Raw genomic sequence first — 20,256 nt, 5'->3', positions numbered from 1 at the left:
CCACTTGTTAGTCCATGTCCTTGGTCATATTAAGCACAGCTCATCGTACCCCGTAAAAACCTAATTCTTCTAATTTCTAATGACATTTACCTGCCTCTAAAAGCTCTTCTGATGTTTAGTTACAGGAGAAAGTAATAGTAAGAAATAACATCATGTATCACCTCTACTTAACACCACCCCCACCTACCATCAGACCCTCCCTGATACAGTGTTTCACTAAGAAATACATCACAGTATGGGAGGAAAATGCGTTATGATTTCCGAATCACGTTGACTTTAACCAGGTTTTAATAAGCACATTTTCCCAATATATATAAATGTTCTGCAAGTCATTTACCAGCATTTTCCCTTTTAAACTTTTGCTCCTAATAGTCACTTTCTCCCAATTACACTCAATGCTGTGCTTTTCAATAGCATTAATTACCTGCCTTGCCTGTTCACACTGTACTGTTAATATTTGATGGGAGTCTTTTTGGTTTTGGTTGGCGAATCAAAATTTCCTCTGAGGCATACAAAGCTCATTTGAATGTGGCCTTTGGGTTCCTTTGATGCACTCCTAATGACAGCTGCGTTTGACACGAATGCTGCAGCGTGTGAGTATGAGAGAGAGAAAGAGAGAGAGAGATTCTTATAGAGAGTGATGCTGAAAGGAAATGGTAATAAAGGAAAGTCTTGTTTGTCTTGCTTGAGTGTTTGTGCCTTTTTCCCCTCCCATACTCGCTTCTTTTGTCACATTCGGCTCGCTTTCAGATTCATATGCAAAGAGAGACTGTCAAAATGAAGCTAGCAGTAATGTGTCATGTGCTTATTTAGGCTATGTTTGAATGAGTGTGTTGCTATCTGTCTGTTTCCATAAAGGTACCTGTAAACGTTCAAGTCTGAACAGGTCGATTCCAGGCATCGTATCTTAGTGTAAAACTGTGCTTATGCTTAGCTGAGTACCTCCTAGAACACTGAATTACTACATGCATCATTAAAGATAGATTTAGACCAGTTTTAAAGATCCTCTTAGCTATGTGCTATGTGTAGTAACTGCATAGCAACAAGTAGCCTATTGTATGTCAGCTATCTTATTTATGGATTTTATTTTTTTTTTTTACTTTTCCTCCTGTTACTTCTTAAGTAGCTTATTTTTGTAGCACTGCTGTTTGGCTGGTACATCTGAACCGTTTCCAACTTGTTAGCAATGTCTTCAAGTATAGTGATGTTATATTTTTGCCATTTTGCCCACTCTGCTGATTGAAAATTGGTGTGAATGAGAGGAGACTGAACTCCAAATAAACCAGCCTGAGGGCTTCCAGTTAGCTGCAGACAGATACCGCATAGAAGTGTGCTGTGGAGTCTATTCAGCATGTTCACTCTGTCATATGCTGCCACACAGGCCTCTTTTCCCCTGTAGAGCCATATGGTTCTCTGGACCGTACTGTGCCATTCCGCAGTGGTGCAGCCTTCTGAGACCGATTACAGTTTATTTTTCCACCTGCTGTGCTGCTAAATCAGAATCAGGAAACAGTGAAGAAGACTACACACACGAGTTGCTCAGCAGTGGCTAACAGGCTAAATGCTGCAGCACGTTCGTTTCCGGCTTCCCATTCCAACACCAGTCTCTAGATTTTGTGCTCTTGGAGTCTTTATCCTCTAAACAAGTGTTATTTTTCGCGTAGTTGGGACTGAGCCTGTTCTGTGGTGGGTGGAACTTTTAGCCTGCTAACTAATGTTATGCTAGCATTAGCCTAGCCCAGTAGGCTACTGCCCAAAACACCATAGAATAAGTTTGACTTTGGCTTTGTGTCACTCCAACACCAGTCATTCGACTTTGCTTTCTAAGACGTACCTTTTTATTATCCACACTTATAACAGCAGAGCAGATGGAATCAAACCTGTATTGTGGTGTTTAGATATGTGGGCCACTTGATAATTTAACTAGAGCAGGTGGTTAGCATCTGTCTGGATGGGAGGCTACAGATCCAAACATCACAGAACAGGTTTAATTTCGGGTTTCTGTCCCTCCAACATCAGCCGCTCGACTTTGCTCTCTCAGATTTGAGTCATTGTCATCTAAAGTTCCTCCCACCGAATGGTTCGTGGCCTTGAGCCTGGTTAGATAACCCTCTCAAAAAAACCCTTGCTGAGCACAGTTTGTTATCGTTCCATACCCAATTGTGTCTACGTGGTAATGTTTTTTAGAATAAAAAATGCCCAGATAAATTATGTTACCAATCATGTTCTCAGATGCTTAAAACTTTTACACAGTACTGTATGTAGCACTGTATGCACAGATTAGACGTCCCTATTAAAGGCCACAATTCTGAAACCTTTAAAGAAAAAGTTGGGTATTTCCTCTATTGTGTGCATGGGTGTCAGACATTATGATAATCATGTGAAGAGTGTTTGAGCCTTCAGCTAATTTAGGCTTTTCCTTTTTTATGAAAGCTGCTGATTAGAGAAGAGCCTGACATGTAACCATAAACACTGTGAAATGGGAGTTAGATTTAGTTTATATGTGAGGCCCCTATGGACTGTGAAGTTTTTTAGCATATAATGTGCAAATAATTCTCACAATTTAATTGCATTGGTTAATTCATTGGACACCTCTGTTTTATTCTGAAGCCATTAGTGACCTCTCATGAAAGCCTGGGAATTCATCATGTGTGTGATTGTGTGTGATGTGCAAATTTGTATGTCTGCTTCCATTTGAAGCTGTTGACTCCAGGTAGGAATAGGCGATATGTTTATTTATTGGTTTTATACAGAAGTGTTGTGTATGGTGTTTGTATACACACACACACACACACACACACACACACACACACACACACACACACACAGACAGACAAGATGTGTTTTCACATGTATTAGAACAAAGATAAATTTACATGGTAGATTTTAGGGGTCTCTTTCACAAAGCAGGATTTATGGCTTAGCCAGCTAACTTTAAGCTTAGTTCAATCCAACCTTGGATTTTTTGACTGACGTCTGGATTTTGGATTATAAACCGTTCTTTGACCAACCTTCTGACAGTGGTGGACCTCTCCAGTAGCGGACGAAAAATAGGTGTGAAGGGTTTCATTTTATTATAGATCCCTTTGAAGAATTTTCTTTTCTTCATGATATATGCTTTTGGGAGTAGTGTTTTTTATTATGCTTCAAAAACTCAACTGAAATGGGTGTACTGCTTTTAAAAACATGCTACTCAACTATTCCTTGTGTTTCATGCAATTCGTTGTTTGTTACAAATGTCACACTTTCATGCGCTTGCGCACAAGAATTACAGAGTATAACATAGCAGTTGTCATTAAAGGAGTTTATCGATTTTGTGAAGCTGTAACTGTCTAAGTTGAACTTGCTTTGTGAGGCTCCTCAGGCCTTTTCAGTTGGATGTAGGGAACAAACAGCACTTCAAACAATAAATAATAATAACATCATCCCCTGTGCTGGAAAATAGCTATTTTCTCCATGCTAAAACGAAGCATAATGACTCTGATTTATGTCTTTGCTGCAGTTTTATTGCATTGCAACATCTGTAACAGAATTGCATGCACTGCAAAACCTAACTTTAATCTATCCTGAGTGATTCACCATTGAGTAGTAGTGCACTCATGGAGAATTCCATTAAAGGCAATCCTGTTAAGGCCAAGTCTCGGATTAGTGTGTGTTTCTAAACAGCAGGTTCATTATGACTGACACCATGTGTTTGCAGCAGTCAGTTCTGCTTGCAGTTTTGTTTGTCTGTTGCTTACTTGAGTGAACACGAAGGCAGATGTTTTCTGCTCGTTGTTTTAAATGAGAAATCCTGCTTCATTTGCTGAAGTAAAGAAATAAATGAGTGTGATTATTAGCAGTGTTTTAGCACAGTGGGATCTCTCTGAGTGTGTGTGAACTTGGCAGCTGTAAAGTGCTCGCTCGTCAGTTTTTTGGGCAGTGTGTGTGTGTGTGTGGCTGTCTGTACACCTCTGCACTGATGATGACATCAGTGCTTTGGTTGGTCAGAACTGGTTCCGCCTGCCCACACCGGGATCTCCCTTCTGTTGTGTGCGTGTGTGCATGCGTGTGTGCATGCGTGTGTGTGTGCGTGCTTGCGTGCGTGTGCGCCTGCGTGTGCGCGTGTATGTGTGTAAGGCGGGTGAGAGAAGCGCAGCTGAATGGAGTGTTGTTTTCAAATGGGTTAAAGGGTAAGTTGAGAAAGCAGAAACAGGCTTTTCACAACTACAAGCTCTAGTGGTGTAACGATACACAAAATTCTAAATTTTATTTAGTATGATACAGTGGTTTCACTTTTTCAATGCAACAAAAACATAGAGTACTTGAATATGTGCTTTGTGTTGAAATGTTTCTGACACAATGTTAGTTTACACCATGCATACAGAACACATAACATGTGTTCCGGTGTTACAATGCACGTATTCAGGAATGATGACAGTTTCTGAGGTCAAGATTCGGTTTGGTTTTTGATCAAATTGACTCAACATTAGTGATATTTTGTATTATGTATCCTATTATATATATTAAACTACAAAGAGTGTTGAAAATGATTTATAATTAAATAAAATGATTTTGAATAAAATTCTTAATAAAAATTACTATATTACATTTATTAATGAAAATTAAAATATTAAAATTATATAAACTCTAATGGAAGAATTAACTATATAAACTGGATCGGCTCAGATAAATAATAGTCCTCAAAAAAACAAAAATCACAAGCTAGAATTTATAATGGCTTTGTAAAAAGCCCTGTCATTCGACCATGGGTGCATACATAAAAGGGGTCCCTTCTTGAGGGATCCCCCAACCCACTTTACTCTGATATCAATGTCACAATTCATTGTTACATACCTACAAACCTACAAAAATTGAAATCCAGAGCAAGCAGAGGAACTTTACCTTGAGGGAGAGAAAAGACTGCTGTTGCTGCTGCTGTGTGTCTGTGTTTATGTACGTATTTGTGTCTGTGTTTGTGTGCGCGTGTGTGTGTGTGTGTGTGGGGGGGGTTGCCTCCTGTAAAGTGCCACAGCACAGATAGAGCTTGTGATGAAAGAGGAAGTGACAGCGAGCAGTCAGCGTGCCGTCACTCAGCCACCAGCAGATTCAACAGTAAATGGGCAGTCTATAACACATACACACACACACACTGATGCTGCTTGCGTTACAATACATTTGTCACATTCTCAGACTGAACGAAGACGGAGATAAGTGATTTAAGAGAGATGTCAGAGATTGCTGCGTTTGAAATAGGCTGATTCCTCAGAGGGGCGAAGAAAAACAGGTCAGCCTCTTACAACTCATTCTCTTTCTCTCTTTTCTCTCTGTTTCCATGCTTCACTTTTTCCATCAGCTCTTAAATTCTTTAGTTTGACAGAGTATTAAATGTAAACTTCTGTGTAACTGATTTTGTGGCTGGGTCTTTGTTTTTGTTGTTTGTTTACTGTTTGTGTCAAGTGTCAATTAAGTATTTCTGTTTCTGTATGCATAACTTTATACAGCAGTTAGGAGGCCAAGATTGGGCTAGATTTCCAAAGATCCTTTTGAATGGTAGAGATTGTTTACTGTGCAAAGAATAGGCCAGTGTTGTTATTATGTTGTCTTGTGTTTTGCTCCAACCTGTTCTCTCAATGATTTTGTAAGCAGATGCTATATAAAGAAGACCTTTTATTTATTAAGACTCATTTATTATTATTAGATGTTATGAGCCTTGATGTTTTGTAGGCCTATAAGAGAAGTGGTGAATGTTTCTGAAGTAGTTGCGTGTAAGCTGGCTCAGAAGCTGGTCTTGTGTGAAGCGGAGACGGCCATTCTCAGACGTACTGTTACTAATTCATTAGCGTTGTAACAGCAGTGAGCATTAGCAGTCTTTTATCTTTGCCCCAGCTATCCTCTTTGTTTTTCTTTTTTATCAGTTCTCTTATTCCAGTGACACCTCAAGCAAATTTTGCTTTTATACTTTTAACATTTAACACTCCTACGCATTTCTTTTCAAATGTACTGGAGGTTTCTGTTGATTGATTGAGTTCATTTGCTATTATTATTATTATTTATTTTTTTTACTGTCTATCCTCTGTTTGTTTACTGTTCTCCTTGAAAAGGCTGGCCTTTACAGTAAGTTGGTCTGTACCCATGTGTTATTTGTCTCTCTCTTTTGTGTCTCATTTAAATCTCCCCTGTAGTGAAAGGGAAGCAGGGAATGCTTGACTGCAGCGATGTGTGACGCAGTATGTGCTATTTCCCCTTTTTGTTTGTGTTGTATTTTTTTTTCATAGTGAGTGGGTGTGCACGTTTGCTGTAAACTCAGATAAAATCTCCTGTGCGAAAACCTCCGGTTGACTTCACGATGTCTCGACTTTTTGCGTTAGTCTGCGGCAGCTAATTAGCCTCCTCTTCGCTGATTGATGATGTCAGTAGGAACCAGCAGACCATACGGCTGCACATCGTTATTGAGACACTTTGCTTTATGATTTTACCGAATATGTAAATGATTTTATTGTGTGCTGTGAACATCCTTAGATGTTCCATATGTGTTTATTTGGGTGTTTGTTGAATGAAGATAATGCAGACCAGCCTTTAATCATATAACATAAAGGTTACAGCCATTCCTTTTCAATGTATTGCAAGTCCACAGTGAGTAGCAGTATGGTCTCAATCTGGTATTTTTTCCATACTGTGCAGCCCAAGTACACTGTCCATAACTATGGGACATTCATTTTCTTTGTTACTTTTAATTTAAGCAAGAAAAAAGTCCCTGAAAGAAGTTTTTGTTCATGTAAAACAGTATTTTCTGGTACTTTGGATATATAGTATATAGTAGCCTCCTTTGTAATGATGCTAAACCATTGTTAAAAACCTATATCGAAAATCTCTTGGCCCAAAGATAAGCAGCTGAATGTTTGGAGTGCTGCTATCACAATAGGGGGATAAAATGTGAGGGCTTAGGCATTATTCCCAAAGTACTTTTGTCAGTTGTTCTTCCAGTGTTGTTATTTTTTGCATAGACAGTGGCAAGGTCCAACAAATTTCTATCGCAGCCCCTCTTTAATTAGTTAAACCATGATGTAATGATTTAACTTTTGATAGGCAATGTTTAAGGCCTGCAGAAGTGACCAGTGGCAGGCGACAGGGTGATGTAGCAATAAACAGACAAGAGTCGGTGTTTTGAAAGGCACTCTCGCCTCTCTTCTCTCAGCCCTGCGTTGTTAAATGCGGATGAATTATTTACTAGGACAAGTGTTAGTCTCTCAGGTAGAGCAGACATTGATGAATAATTAAACCGAGTGAGCTCCCAATGAGAGTGACTCATGCTGGAGCACACAGATGCCATTCATTCATAAAGAGAATCTCAGACCTCACCAAAGGACTTAAGGACACAGTTACTAGAAATTAAAGGTACACTAAGTAGATTTGTCAGTTCAGTCTTTGTGTATGGAAAGTTCTCACATCGCTTCCTCAGTTTAAGCAATAAAATAAGACATTTAAAGGGCAGACTAAACAAGTTGCTGTTTTTTCATATAGTCTGATGTCATTGTTAACTTACTGTGAACAGTCCAGCTTAGCTGTTTTGTAAAATTGGAGCTCTTGTTGTTACAGTAGTACAACTGCGTTAGAATGAGGCATATGGTACATCTATGTTGAATTCCTACTTGAATTCTAACTAAAAAGGATTTTGATTTGAGCAGTTTTCAGCATGTTATTGTAAACATCACAATTTCAGTAAAAAGTAAAATCTTTAATGAAATTTTAAAAAATATAACTTCTTAGTATTTGCTGTGCCCCCTTGCACTTTAATGATGCCGTGCACTCCAGCTTAGACACCGCACGTTTCTGCAAAAGCCTCTGAGTCGATAAATCTGAGAACGTGCTTCACTGGAAAGACAAAAAACAAAAAATTTAAGTTTTTTGTACAAAGGCCTCAATATTGTCAATGGTCAGTTGGGACAGTGATCTAGAAGTAGTGCAGGATCTGGAAGATTTCTTGATTTTGCTTCTCATAACTTTTCTTTGTTTTCGATTTTTAAAAAATTCTTTCTGTTATTCATTTTCAGGTTTAAATGAAAAAAGACCCAGATTCTCAGTGTGGTCACTGACTGTATTTATTTGGAATAAGACATAAAACATAACACAGTAAAAACGTTACTTATTTCCTTTTTAAAATGCTTGTAATGCGTGTTTGTTTGTGAACTTACAGATCAGAAAAAGAGCAAACAAAGATGGGTTAAAGCAGTAAAAAGACTGTGTTCTGCTTTGCATCCCACCCACCCCCCTTCCCCCAAACCCAAAGTCTTCGCTCACTCCTCTCTCCTCCTCTTCCTTACCTCTTTTCTCCACCCCCCGACGATGGCGAGCTGTATCAATTTTTCACCAGCGTGCCCACGCAGTCTCAACAATCAGCAGCAATGCTGTCTAACGCTGCTGCCGCCCACTGCTTCCTGCGGGGGCAGCCGTGCTGCACACATACACACATTTGTGCGTGTGTGTGTGTTTGTGAGTGTGCGCATGCGAATATCAGCGATGTGTTTGTAATACAGTATTTGGGTGTCTTGCTGTTGGCGTGTAAGTTATGCACAGATAGTTGAATATGCATGTGTATAACTGTAGGCATTCAATATGATATAATGGATTTGTCAGCTCTGTATAGAAGGTTAAGTTGAACTCTGTATCATGAGCTACACAGCGATGTGTTGTGATATCTCCACATGTTGTGCATTCTAAGGAGAGCCTCTCTCTCTCTCTCTCTCTCTCTCTCTCTCTCTCTCTCTTTCTCTCTCTCTCTCTCTGTGAACCCAATCCTCTCTTTATCTTCATGCATTATTAAGCGTAGCCTTGAGCAGTAAGTAATGGTTCTGTCTTCTCCACAACTTACTACTACATACACATGAAAAAGGGACCCCATCTACTCCTACCCGTCTTTTCGGGAGCCTCCCCAAAACTGCAGTAAGAGCTGGATCTGCTACACTGAGCGTGTGCTGTGTCTGAAATATGAAGGTTTAGGGGAATGAAAGTCCACAGTGCTTATACAGGAGTTTACCGCATCATTTCTCTGTCTCTCTGTTAGTGTCAGTCGCATACAGTCAACCACCATGTGCTAAACAAAACCTTCCATTTTTGTTGTTCTTCATTTTTCCTTTTTCCTTTTTTTAAAACATGTTTTAAAATGATAGCTGCTCTTTACACTGTCTCAAAATTCATAATGAATGGACCAGCAAAAAATGGTCAAAAAGGCCTTGGAATAAAATCTCATTCTATTAAATTTCATTAAAAGTTAAGGATGTTTGTTTTTCCTTCTCCTGTAAGGTTTTTGGAGCTACAAAGTTTTGTTCCAACACCAACAATTTATACAGTATTATGCAAAAGTTTTAGGCATCTGAGAAAAAACATTAACATTAGAATAAATACAAATAATATTGATACAAAAAGTATTGATTTTATGTATGTAACTGTTTCCAAACCTCTCCTCGTGGCAGGCCAACAGTACTGCTGATGGAGTTTAACAACTCAGTGTGATGTCTGGGGGCTTCAAGAAGAAATCTGGAACCAAAGCTGTGCTACTCAGCTCACAACATAACTACTTTCATGAAAACACAATATTCTTGTTACTTTTTACTGCATTGTGTGTGTGTACATTTGTTCGCAATTATTCTAACGTTACAGGTTTACAAGCAAAAAAAAAACACTGTTACTGTTCAGCTAAAAGGTTTTAAACAATTTGCTTATGTGATTATGACTTTCCACACCAATGAATATTTTACACCACTTCATAATCTGTTTTCTTTACATTGTATGAACATTTTATGAGTAGTAAACCAAAAGAAATTCTTAAAAATTGCTTTTAATAATTTTTTTTTTTGTGAACTACATTAAGTTTAAGAATTTTTTTCTTCTCATGCAAAGTTCTTATTTTGGTGACACAAGGTTTTGTTGAACCTTTGTAATTTTGTTAAGCAATTTACAATAATACATTATGATAAAATACAAGTTGTTGTCTAACAATACCTTGTGTCTCCAACATGGTAACTTTATAGGCGAGGGAAATATTCTTAACTCTCAATGTACAATAAGGGCAGCAGACACGTTAAATATATATATATATATATATATATATATATATATATATATATATATATATATATATAAACTACAGTCACACTGTTTTATAAGATCTATGTTTGCATAAGAACATTCTACGTTGCAGTCTTTTGCTGTTTTGTTTTGGAATAAAATGTGTATTTTTCTGAGTCAAACCAGTCTGTGTAGTATATAATTAGAGCTTGTACAATCAAGACATTTTAACAAGAATCTTAAGAATAAAAAAAAATTGCATGAAACCTGAAAGTATGTGTCTTGTTACACCCAAATGAGACGAGTGGGAGTTGAACCCCTCAGTGGTTGTGGTGCAGTGTGAGGATGAAAGAGAGTCTGATGATGATGATGGACAGTTGTGTAATAGAAGCACCCACCGTTTGTAGACTCCTCCACTCTCTCCCTCTCTCTCTCACTGATTGTGTGTGTGTGTGTCACAGTAATAAGGGTGGAGAGGCAGTTGACTGTAGTTCTGGGAAAGCCCCTCCTAAAGCACTCTGAGCCTCCAGACTCTGTTCACAGCTCCGTCCAGCCCTCTGTGCTCTTTCTGTCCCACTGGTCAAAGCTCCTGAACTGCAGCCGTACTGGAACCTCTTCTCTCTATATGATCACGTCTTCCACTCCAGTACAACCTGCACTATACTCACTTGTTTCCATTATAGTGTTCTCCTCCCCACTCCCTTCTTCTCTTGGATTGATTATTTTTAAAATCCACTGTGTGTTTTGGGGAAATTTAAATTTCCCAAAGGGGGGCTGACTCAAGGGCAGGAAACCCCAGGGTCATCAGGGTCCACCATAAATAGAAACAAAACTGTCTAATAAAACTATAACAAGCATAAAAAGAAATCTCATATGACAGGAATGACCGTTAACAAATCTCTAATGAAACAGACTTGAGCGAAAAAAGAACTTGCCACGGCACACGGTCAAATTCTGAGTGCAGAGACACAAAAATGGCTCCAGTGCAATTTCAGTGCGTGTGGGGAACTCCAGGATGGAGGATGCAGTGTGTTTAGAATTCCGGGAATTCTGTGGTGTGTGTATTGGGGGGGGGTGTTTGCACACGCACACATATTGCGCTGCTTCTGATGTCATCCAGAAAGAAGGCTGTTCCTCTGCTAGAAATCTGCAGAGGAACTAATGGCTTTCTCTTAACATTTCTCTTGGCTGGAAACAGAGTATTAAAGGGCTCAGATTCATTTGTCTGCTATTTTGTTTTATGTCTCTGACATCCACTATGATATCTATGTGCATTTGTGTTCCAAAAACAGGCATCATTTATTTTTATATCACCATTTTCCAACTAATAAAATACCATTTTCAATACTGAGATTTTAAGACAGTGACAGAGACCACCCTTCAATTTTCAGCATCAAGAAAAAAAAGCAGAAAACAGACAGTTACACCAAAGCTTCAGCAACTTAATACTGCTTCCATTCATTTCAGGACATTTGTTTTCAGTATTTCAAAAAAAAAATTGCAGGGATATTTTTCTACACCCCCAAAGTTCGGAAGTTGCATTTTCTGCTCCAAGAAATTCCAGACACATTTGGTGATGTTGAGTTCTGGAGTTCTTCTTTGTTTGATTTGCAGATTTTCTTCTTTTTTTCTCTGTTTCCTTTTCTTAGTAAAGGCTTTCTGACAGCTACACATCCGTTCAGACCCATACACTTTGAGTTGTTTTCTCACAGTGGAAGGATTTTTATATATGTACAGGGGAGTGAATTGTACTTTTTGAAACTGTAACAATATAACATTCTATATCACTTTATTATTTGACAAACAGGATATGATCTGGACCCTTTAAAGGCAGATGGATTTTTATGTGGGTGTGTTTATGGCCAAGACTTAGATTCATCAGGCATCACTTCTGCTTTTGTATGTGACACAGCAAATAGTCTACACATTACACACCACACAGAACTACACTTCCCTTCACACACTCTCTCACACACACACACTTTACACTGCTGTGCTTCCTATAACCCTTGATGTCAGGTGCAATGGTGACTTCTTTCTGCTCCATTTGTGAGTGTTAGTGTATGAGTGTGTGTGTGTGTGTGTGTGTGTGTGTGTGCGTGTCTGTGCTCTAACTGGGCCAGCCATCACTTTCAGTGTGCCATAACAAGTTATGCTATCAGGCAAATTACTTTAACCTTTAGCCATCTATTTTGCTGTTTGTCCAAACATGCCACACAAGGAAGATAACGGGAACCAAGCCATGAATGTGAAGTGGACAGGGCTCCACAGAATATCCTGACCTGAATCAGAAAACTCAATACAAAATATAAAAAAGGAAAAAATGAATGTCTAAAAATGGCAATGCCACTGGTGTTCTACTTTGTAAGAAAGTCTAGAAATAGAAGTCCAGCCAATGTATATTGCCTCAATGAAAGATTTTAGACTTGTTAAGAGATCACTTGTAGTGACTCCAGTTTGCTCATTAGTCTGAGGGCCTGTGAAACTTGAGGAGGCTTGATTCACCACTCACTCCCAGCAATTAAGAGTGTGGTATTATTTCTGTCTCTCTCTCCTTGACACCAGTGTGACAGAGGGAATGCACTCTTCAGATTACTGCACCATGCAGTCAGCATTTAGAAATGTTCTCATGGCCCTGCTGACTGTCTCTATAGACCTCTCTGTGCGGATACTGCGAGACTGGCAACAGTGATTAAATACCTTCAACTTTTCCTTTTATCGTAGCAACATGGTGCTAAAATTGGCCTAACGATGCCTGCTAGGGGGGTGGTATGACACAAACGGAGCCAAATTTAAGCAGACGAGCAACGGCGGTGACGTCACTGGCTGTGAAATGATGGTTACTGCAAGCGTCTCCCACCCCCACACTGCTTTGACTCACAGTCATTAAAAAGCCAGACTCTGTGCACATTAAAAATCCATTAGCTACTGGCTCATTAGCACACGTGCGCCACTGGCAGGTGACGACGCAGGACGTGATCATGATGGATTCTTGGTCATCATTGCATTGGTAACCAAGGAAATTCTCAGTATTCGCTTGACCGAGGCACTGCTTTGCAAGCGCCAGCCGTCTCATCATAATATCCAACAGTGCACATTTGATGATGTTGCCTTGATTTTACAGAGAGGCCTTCTGCCGGTGGGCTGCAGATTCCTATACATCTCCCTTTCCCAGGAAACAGCACTGGTTTTATCCACTGTTTGCTTTGGGTGAAAGGACATTTTGGTAGAAATAGAGAAAAAAAATGAGAGAGAGAGAGAGAGAGAGAGAGAGAGAGACATAATCAGTCAGTATTATGAATAGAACATAATAGCTGGAGTGTTAATGGTCAAGAATTTATTATTAAATGAATACACTTAACATGCCATTACCTGTCAATTTAACCATTAGAAGACTACATTTTTTATTGTTGTGTTACTATTATTACATAGTCGTTGAAATGTAATTTCAAAATTACATAATTACATAATGGTTTACATTTGCATTTCATTTACATTCTGGATCAACAGGTTCAAGTACACTCTTCTGGCTTTTATGATAAACATGACAAAAAAATATAAGATTTCTTTTCTGCTAAACAAGACTGTACACACTTTCTTTTAAAATCATAATAAAATACGTCCTCTTCTACTTATAAACACTTGTTTCAGTGAGCTGCAAATGAGAAATAATTGAAATAAAATTACAACATGCTGCTGTTATCAGACTTCTAAAGGCGAAAGCTCCAATCAAAAACCTCTGAAACAGCAGTAAAGCCATTCTTGAACTAGTGCTTATATTAAGCAGCACAAACAGTAAGCCCTTCATTGTAGCTAAACTAAAAACAAGGCTACCAGTTACAGCAACTCTTGATTGAGGTATTAAAGTACCTCGCACTGACTCCCACTTTGTTGTTTAACAGAACTTCTTTACTGTAAGCTAGTCACACCGCAGTGGTGTGCTCTGGTTATGTTTCACTTCTTGTTTCCTTCTTATTTTGCCTCAGGTTCAACTTCCTGCAAGGTCACCAGACCCTGATGTTTTTGCATTTCATCAGGAGGAATTGCATTTGAATTAGGTGGAGCCCACAAACACAATACTGTATTTAATTACTGTAAATTATAACCGCCTTATGTCAGTGTATAATCGCATCATTGGCATGACCATAAAAGCTGAGTGAGAATGGTTGTAAATGGCTGTCTTAGCTGTGAAAGATTGAGCTGGAATTGTCAGAACAACATCTTAAAGACTCCCCTCTAAGAACATAGCTGATTCGCTGTAGTGCTCCATCCATAACTGCTTCTCTGCACATTGCCAAGGAAACATGAACAAGCCCTATAATGTGTATGTTTAGGTACTCTCTGACATGAATTCCAGCTTTGATTTGTTTGGTTCTTTAGTTTGGCACTGGAGCTGTGAGCCTAATGTAGCTGACAAGTAAAGTAAGTCTATTACCCATTAGCATGATGCAAACTGCATGCCTAAATCATCATAAACTTGCCTCAGACTGCTTAAAGGTGCTAATTAATCTCAAATAGACTTGCTCATGTAGTTTCTTTTCTCACAAGCCAGACTTCAGCCTATCGTCAGAGCTTGTGGTATGTTTCATCATTTAAGGAACCACCTACTTTGACAGCAAGAGGCCATCTGACTGACATGCAAACCAAACAGCTACAGACCACTGGTTTAGCATGACATGTAGTGGACATTTTCAAAAACGGACTACAGCAAAAACACACCCACAAGAAACAAATTGGCATGTGCGTTGGCAAACTTTCAAGGATATCTCGCTTAAGAGCTCCTAAATGCTTCAAAGATGATTCTTGAAAAACTTTAAAGATGCGCTGGTGTGAACATCACAGATGTTTTTTCATAATGCCAACTATAGCTTGCTCCAAAAAGGCTTGTTGTTGTCATGGCTTGGCTATAACTTTCCATTGCTTGTTAGCTATTTTAGCAAAATAAGGTAACCTGTTAGCAAACCTCGGACACCAAACATGACTTGGCTCAACTACGTTAGTTGTAAAGGGACAACTGTAAATTAGAATTTTAGGCAAGCTGTTGCTTAAAATCATTCTGTTATGTCTATCCATATTCTGGAGAAACAATATCCATATGGTCGCCAGGTGTCTGAAATGACTTGATGGCACTAATAATAATAATAGTAATAATAATAATTATCGCTTGAAATGCTGGCAGACCCCAAGGGTTCTTCCCCTGCTCTAGTTCTATTTCACTGTATCGCGTCCAGGAACTTTTCACCTTTTTAACAGAGCCATCTCATCGAAAGTTCTGTTAATGATGCAATTGTGGCACCTAGTCATCTAACAGTAGCTCAGAGTTAATTTCTGAAACTTCACTGAGCATTTTAGCGTTACGCTGCAACAACCATTTAAAGCTGGACCACAGCCTTACCCCAGCAGGTCTAGAAGGCTCCCACCAGAGGGGGTTCCCGTTAGCAGTTGGTTATTTAATAGCTGTAATCCGAGCCCTCATTTACAGCCATTCATTTGTTAGCCTGTAAGAACTGTGCATGGTTAGGCTAACTCAGGGGAGTGTGGTTAAACGCAAGACAGATGGGCTGAGAAAGTGCAAAGAAAAACAGCTCCGAAATCCCCTCACCGGCCTCTAATGTTTTATTAAACAGTGTTTGGCTGAGCGACACTGTCCATGACACAGGTCTGCCTGGGGTCAGGTTTGGCCTGCCGAAAAGGATGGATAGCAGAGGAAGAAGGGCGAAAGCAGGGAGAGTTTATTTTGGAAGGCTTGGTTTTGTTCTTTGGCAAGGAAGCGCTATGCGAGGCACACATACATTCTCTTTCTCTCTCTGTCTCTCACATACACACAAATTCACTTACTCATCCCATAATAGCTTGTGTCCTGGTTACTGTGTTTTTGTTTAGTGACAGATGCCACAGTGGTTAATGGTGGGGGGGTATTGGAGCGAGCTGGGCTTATGTAATGTGAAAAGTGTTCCTAGTGGTGGTTAAATGAGGGAGAGAGAGGGAGACAGAAGGGTGTGACTGTGGAACACTGTTGGTGACATAATCCTGTGACCTCGGCAATGGGCTCTCCCTGTACTCCCCCCTGCCCACCCCCAACACCCCCACCCTTCACCGAGCTCTTCCCGGCAGCCTTGTGTACTTTAAAACACCACACATCCTCACCAGATCCAGGGTGACAAATATTTGCCATGGTTAGTTTCAGAGGCATCAGCTTTTTCCTGAGTCTTTTTTTTCCAGTGCAGGTTTATTCCCTGGTGTAATATGAGAAAACAGTTGGGTGCTTTATTGGTCATGGTGTCGTAAAAAAAACTTGAATTGTAACAAATCTTTGTAAATTTACAGCAAAAGAAAAAACATTAAATGTGACAGGATTTTATTTGAGGTCATTTTGGACCATTTCTATTGGTCTATTCATTATAAAATGTTCACACAGGGTAATGGGAAGCATTTTTAAATGGTTAAAAAATGATTGCATAATTGTATATGTGATTATTTACCACAGTGTTAGCTTTCACAATCACATGTTCATGCCACAAAAAGCAGAATGTGAATTGAATGCATTTTCATCTGCTGGGTTGAAGCAGATGCATGTAAATAAAAGAAAACATGCATTGAGACACGTCATACAAACAGGTCATACAAAAACAACAAAAGGTTTAACTTCTGACTGGTGCTATAACACATTTAGAGGGCAACAGCAAGTAATGTTTGTTTATTTGAGCTTGAGCTGTTACTGTAGTCAGTTGGAAACTGCTAAGTACTTACAACTAGGAAGCAAGACTAATCAGATAAAATTTTATGATCATAATAGGCCTAAACAATATGCTTTTGTTCAGTGCAATTTTGTGGCTAAAACGTATTAGCTTTTTTCATTTACATGGCAAGTTTGTTCTGCTTTTTTTGACCAGTTTGGTTTTGCTGAACTGATGATTTTTGTACTCTCCCTTGCTTTGTACCTTATTGTGTGTGTGTGTCTGTGTGTGTCTGTGTGTGGCTGAAGCTGGTGAAAGGAGATCATCCCATACTCCCCCTCCACACTCACACACATTGACACACACTGTACTGGCCAGCTCCAGCTTATATAATGATCATTAATTACACTCCAATATTGTGCATACTCATATGTAACACCCTCCTACACACAAGAAGAGATGGCGAAAATATGAAATGTCTCCTCCGCATATGAGAATGTAGGAGATTATGAAAAAATAAATGTCCCTTCGAGGGAGATATTTAAAGAAAGTCAGGATAGGATGTCTGTTCATGGATATTTTTCTGAATAAATGACAGCTTTCATTTGTACATTGATTTGTTTCTTAAAGCATGTAATCAGAAACACTTAAGTTGCTTAGTGTCTGCACAAAACTAAATTCAATATTGTATTTAAAAAATACTTCTGTACATCTTCATGTGTCTATCTCTTGGTTTTGCCTGGAAGTCAGAGACCATATTATTTCCTTTTAAAATTACATATAGTTATTCATTTTTCATTTTGCTTTCAGTTTTTCAAAGAAATATGCAGGGACATTTTTACACACCTTCAAAGTTCAGTCTTAGTATTTGGTTAAATCTTCTGCTTGTCACAATCCTAGAAATGCCAAACACATTCAATGATGTTGAGGTCTGGACTCTGCAGTTCATTGTTCTGAGAACACCAGCAGCTTCTTTGTTTGATTTGCAAATCTTTTTTGTCTTCTTCTCAGTATTGATTTCTTGACAGCTACACATCCTTTCAGACTCAGTGTTAAGGTATCTTCTCATATTGGAAGGGTGGAAGTACTGTTAATCAAAACTGTGACAGTTTTGGTGGACTACCAGGTTTTGCATGGTTGTTTGGAGTCCCATTTTCTTTGCGTCTTTTAATAGTGTTTTTGAACACTAGATTTGGAAACTCCTGTTTTTTCACCTATTTTTCTTTGACTATTCCTTTCCTTGTGCAAGTGAATTGTCTCATGTCTAATCTCTTCTGAAAAATGTATAACATGTACTTAATTGCTGTTTTGACTGGAAACAAAATAAATGAAGGTGGTCTCTGACTTTTGCACAGTACTGTATAGGCACATTACTGTAAAGGCACATTTTCAAAGTACACTAAAGACAGAATTGAATAATAACAGATGAAATTGGATAAATATAGTATGTACACATTTTATAAGCACTGTTATACCATCCTCTTCTTACATTGTATGGTTAAATAGCTTCTCTATTATGTTGTCCTTTTTTGTGTTGCAGATAAGATTGAGGAGGCACAGAAGGAACTCAAAGAGCCCAGAGGTGCTCAAAAAGGTAACCCCCACTTTCCTTCTTTCAAAGAAATTGCTGTTTGAAGGTAAATGTGTATCATGCACATGCATGTATTTTGTTTGATGGGCACACACCGTAGGTGCGAGAGAGGATATTGTATACGTATTACAATTCAAACGTAATCAAGAAGTCTATGTTCCAAGTTCCTAAAAATATCAGTTGCAAGATGCATAATTTGAGGGAAAATAAGCAAAACCAAAACATCTCAGTCATAAATACTTTGGCTTCCTCCAATTAGTCTGCCATGACTGAAAATGTTTCACAACACATTTCTTCGTTTAGACAAAGCTTCCAAACATTCCCTTGTGTCTTTTCTCCCAGCCTTCCCCTTGTTGTAAAATGCACAACAGCATGTTCACCATCTGACAGTAGCAGCTCATTAAGCTAAACGAACAATGGGGACTGTTTGGAAATAGCTATGTGTGGCTTCTCCAAGCTGGATGCGCTGCCACACCTCCTGGTCGCTCCTGTTGTTTTGGTGTCTGTGTGTGTTTGTATGCGTGTGTTCTGGTGGTCTGAGCTGCCCGTGTGTTTGCGGGGGCTGTTGGCTGGAGAGGGCGCTGCGTAATGGCTGTGTTGCAGTGGTGTTTAGAGCTTCTGGAGGGTTCTGCTGTTTTCCTCTAGCTGTAGCCACCATACTTGGTTCCTAAGTGCAGCAGACGTGTGATTAGACCTGGAAAGCTGTGCACCGGGACCACTATAGAGTCTCTTGCTGGCCACAAAACTCCAGGGACATCCTTTTAAATTCCATGTTTTCGGTTGCTTTTTTAAAGCTGGCATTACATTCTAGCCATGATGCTGCATAGCCATTGTTAACGGGCCCATATTATGGAAAGCCGAATTTTCCCCCCTTGTTAAAATGAGTGTGATGTAATATGTGAGCAATGTCAAAATGTACCGTTCACTCCCTAGTCTAACCTAAGCTACAAAACCAGCTCCAAAAACCATTTTGAAGTAACTTTTTGTGTTGAGAGAAAAGCCGACACATTTACATATATCCATCTATTCAGCCTACAGCAGTTTAGCTCCACCTGTCCGCACTGAAGTTATAAGGAGTGTTTCAGAGTGGACTGCTTTTTGAACTAAGCACAATACAGGGCAAACAATTAGAACAGAGGTCATTTACATATATTGATTAATTGAAATAATATGTGGAATGCAGTCATGTTTTTGCAATGCTTTTGGGAACAGTTTATAAAGATTGTTCATGATAACAAATAGGTTACTGGTTGAGGGATGTTGCCAAGAGGTGAGGTCTTTTGTGTAGTAAATTGCTAAACAAGTGATGCAGCATGATAGCAAGTGTAAGGGGTCAGGTTAGCCTTCTCACCTTACTTTATTCTTATACAGTGCTGGACATCATCTTCTTACCTCATCGGCCTAAGCAAATCCTTTTAGAAAGCTCCTGTTTAGAGTGTGTTAAGCCTCTCCAGGCCTAGGCTTCCTTTGTATTTAGTGTGGGGACAGATTTATCATGTCTCTTGAAGTGAGGTGATCCAGGGATTCGTAAACCCCTTCTCAAAATACCACAGCCAGTGATGTCATTTGGCCAGTAAGTCACATCCTAATCCTTGTGGCGTGGAATGGTTAATGGTAGTAAAATAGTTTCATTTTGAGTTTTATGCTGTCAAAGCATAAATTTCTAAGGAGCCTTCAGTGCATTTTTGTAACATGTTTGAGTCCAAATATGTTGACATTTGTTTGATTTTGCTTTTTGAAGAAAGTGCATTAGGAAACAAAAAGCATTATGCATTTCTAAAACTCAATGCTGCGAACACATATAAGTCTGTTAGAATCCTGCTTACACTTTGCAGTTCTTGGGGAATTCCTTGAGCGTCCAGGAAATAGTGACCAAGCAGAACTAACCTAAGCCACTTCACTTCCCCCTCTTAGTGCCAATCAAAACGAACAAGGGAAACC

At 39.1% G+C, this 20,256-nt stretch overlaps 1 protein-coding gene across 7 annotated transcripts in view; it reads left to right on the top strand.

The window, feature by feature from the left end:
* Positions 1-20,256, top strand: part of hivep1 (HIVEP zinc finger 1) — a 70,345-nt gene that overhangs the window by 36,537 nt on the left and 13,552 nt on the right. For all 7 annotated transcript variants that reach the window (XM_036566920.1, XM_036566915.1, XM_036566919.1 and 4 more), the window contains one exon: positions 18,265-18,318. In XM_036566920.1, the coding sequence (XP_036422813.1) occupies positions 18,265-18,318 (54 nt within the window). The remainder of the gene's footprint in view (positions 1-18,264; positions 18,319-20,256) is intronic.

The sequence above is a fragment of the Colossoma macropomum genome, unplaced genomic scaffold (assembly GCF_904425465.1).
Source record: "Colossoma macropomum unplaced genomic scaffold, Colossoma_macropomum, whole genome shotgun sequence".
Taxonomy (NCBI): domain Eukaryota; kingdom Metazoa; phylum Chordata; class Actinopteri; order Characiformes; family Serrasalmidae; genus Colossoma; species Colossoma macropomum.
This window is presented reverse-complemented; position numbering and strand designations above follow the sequence as displayed.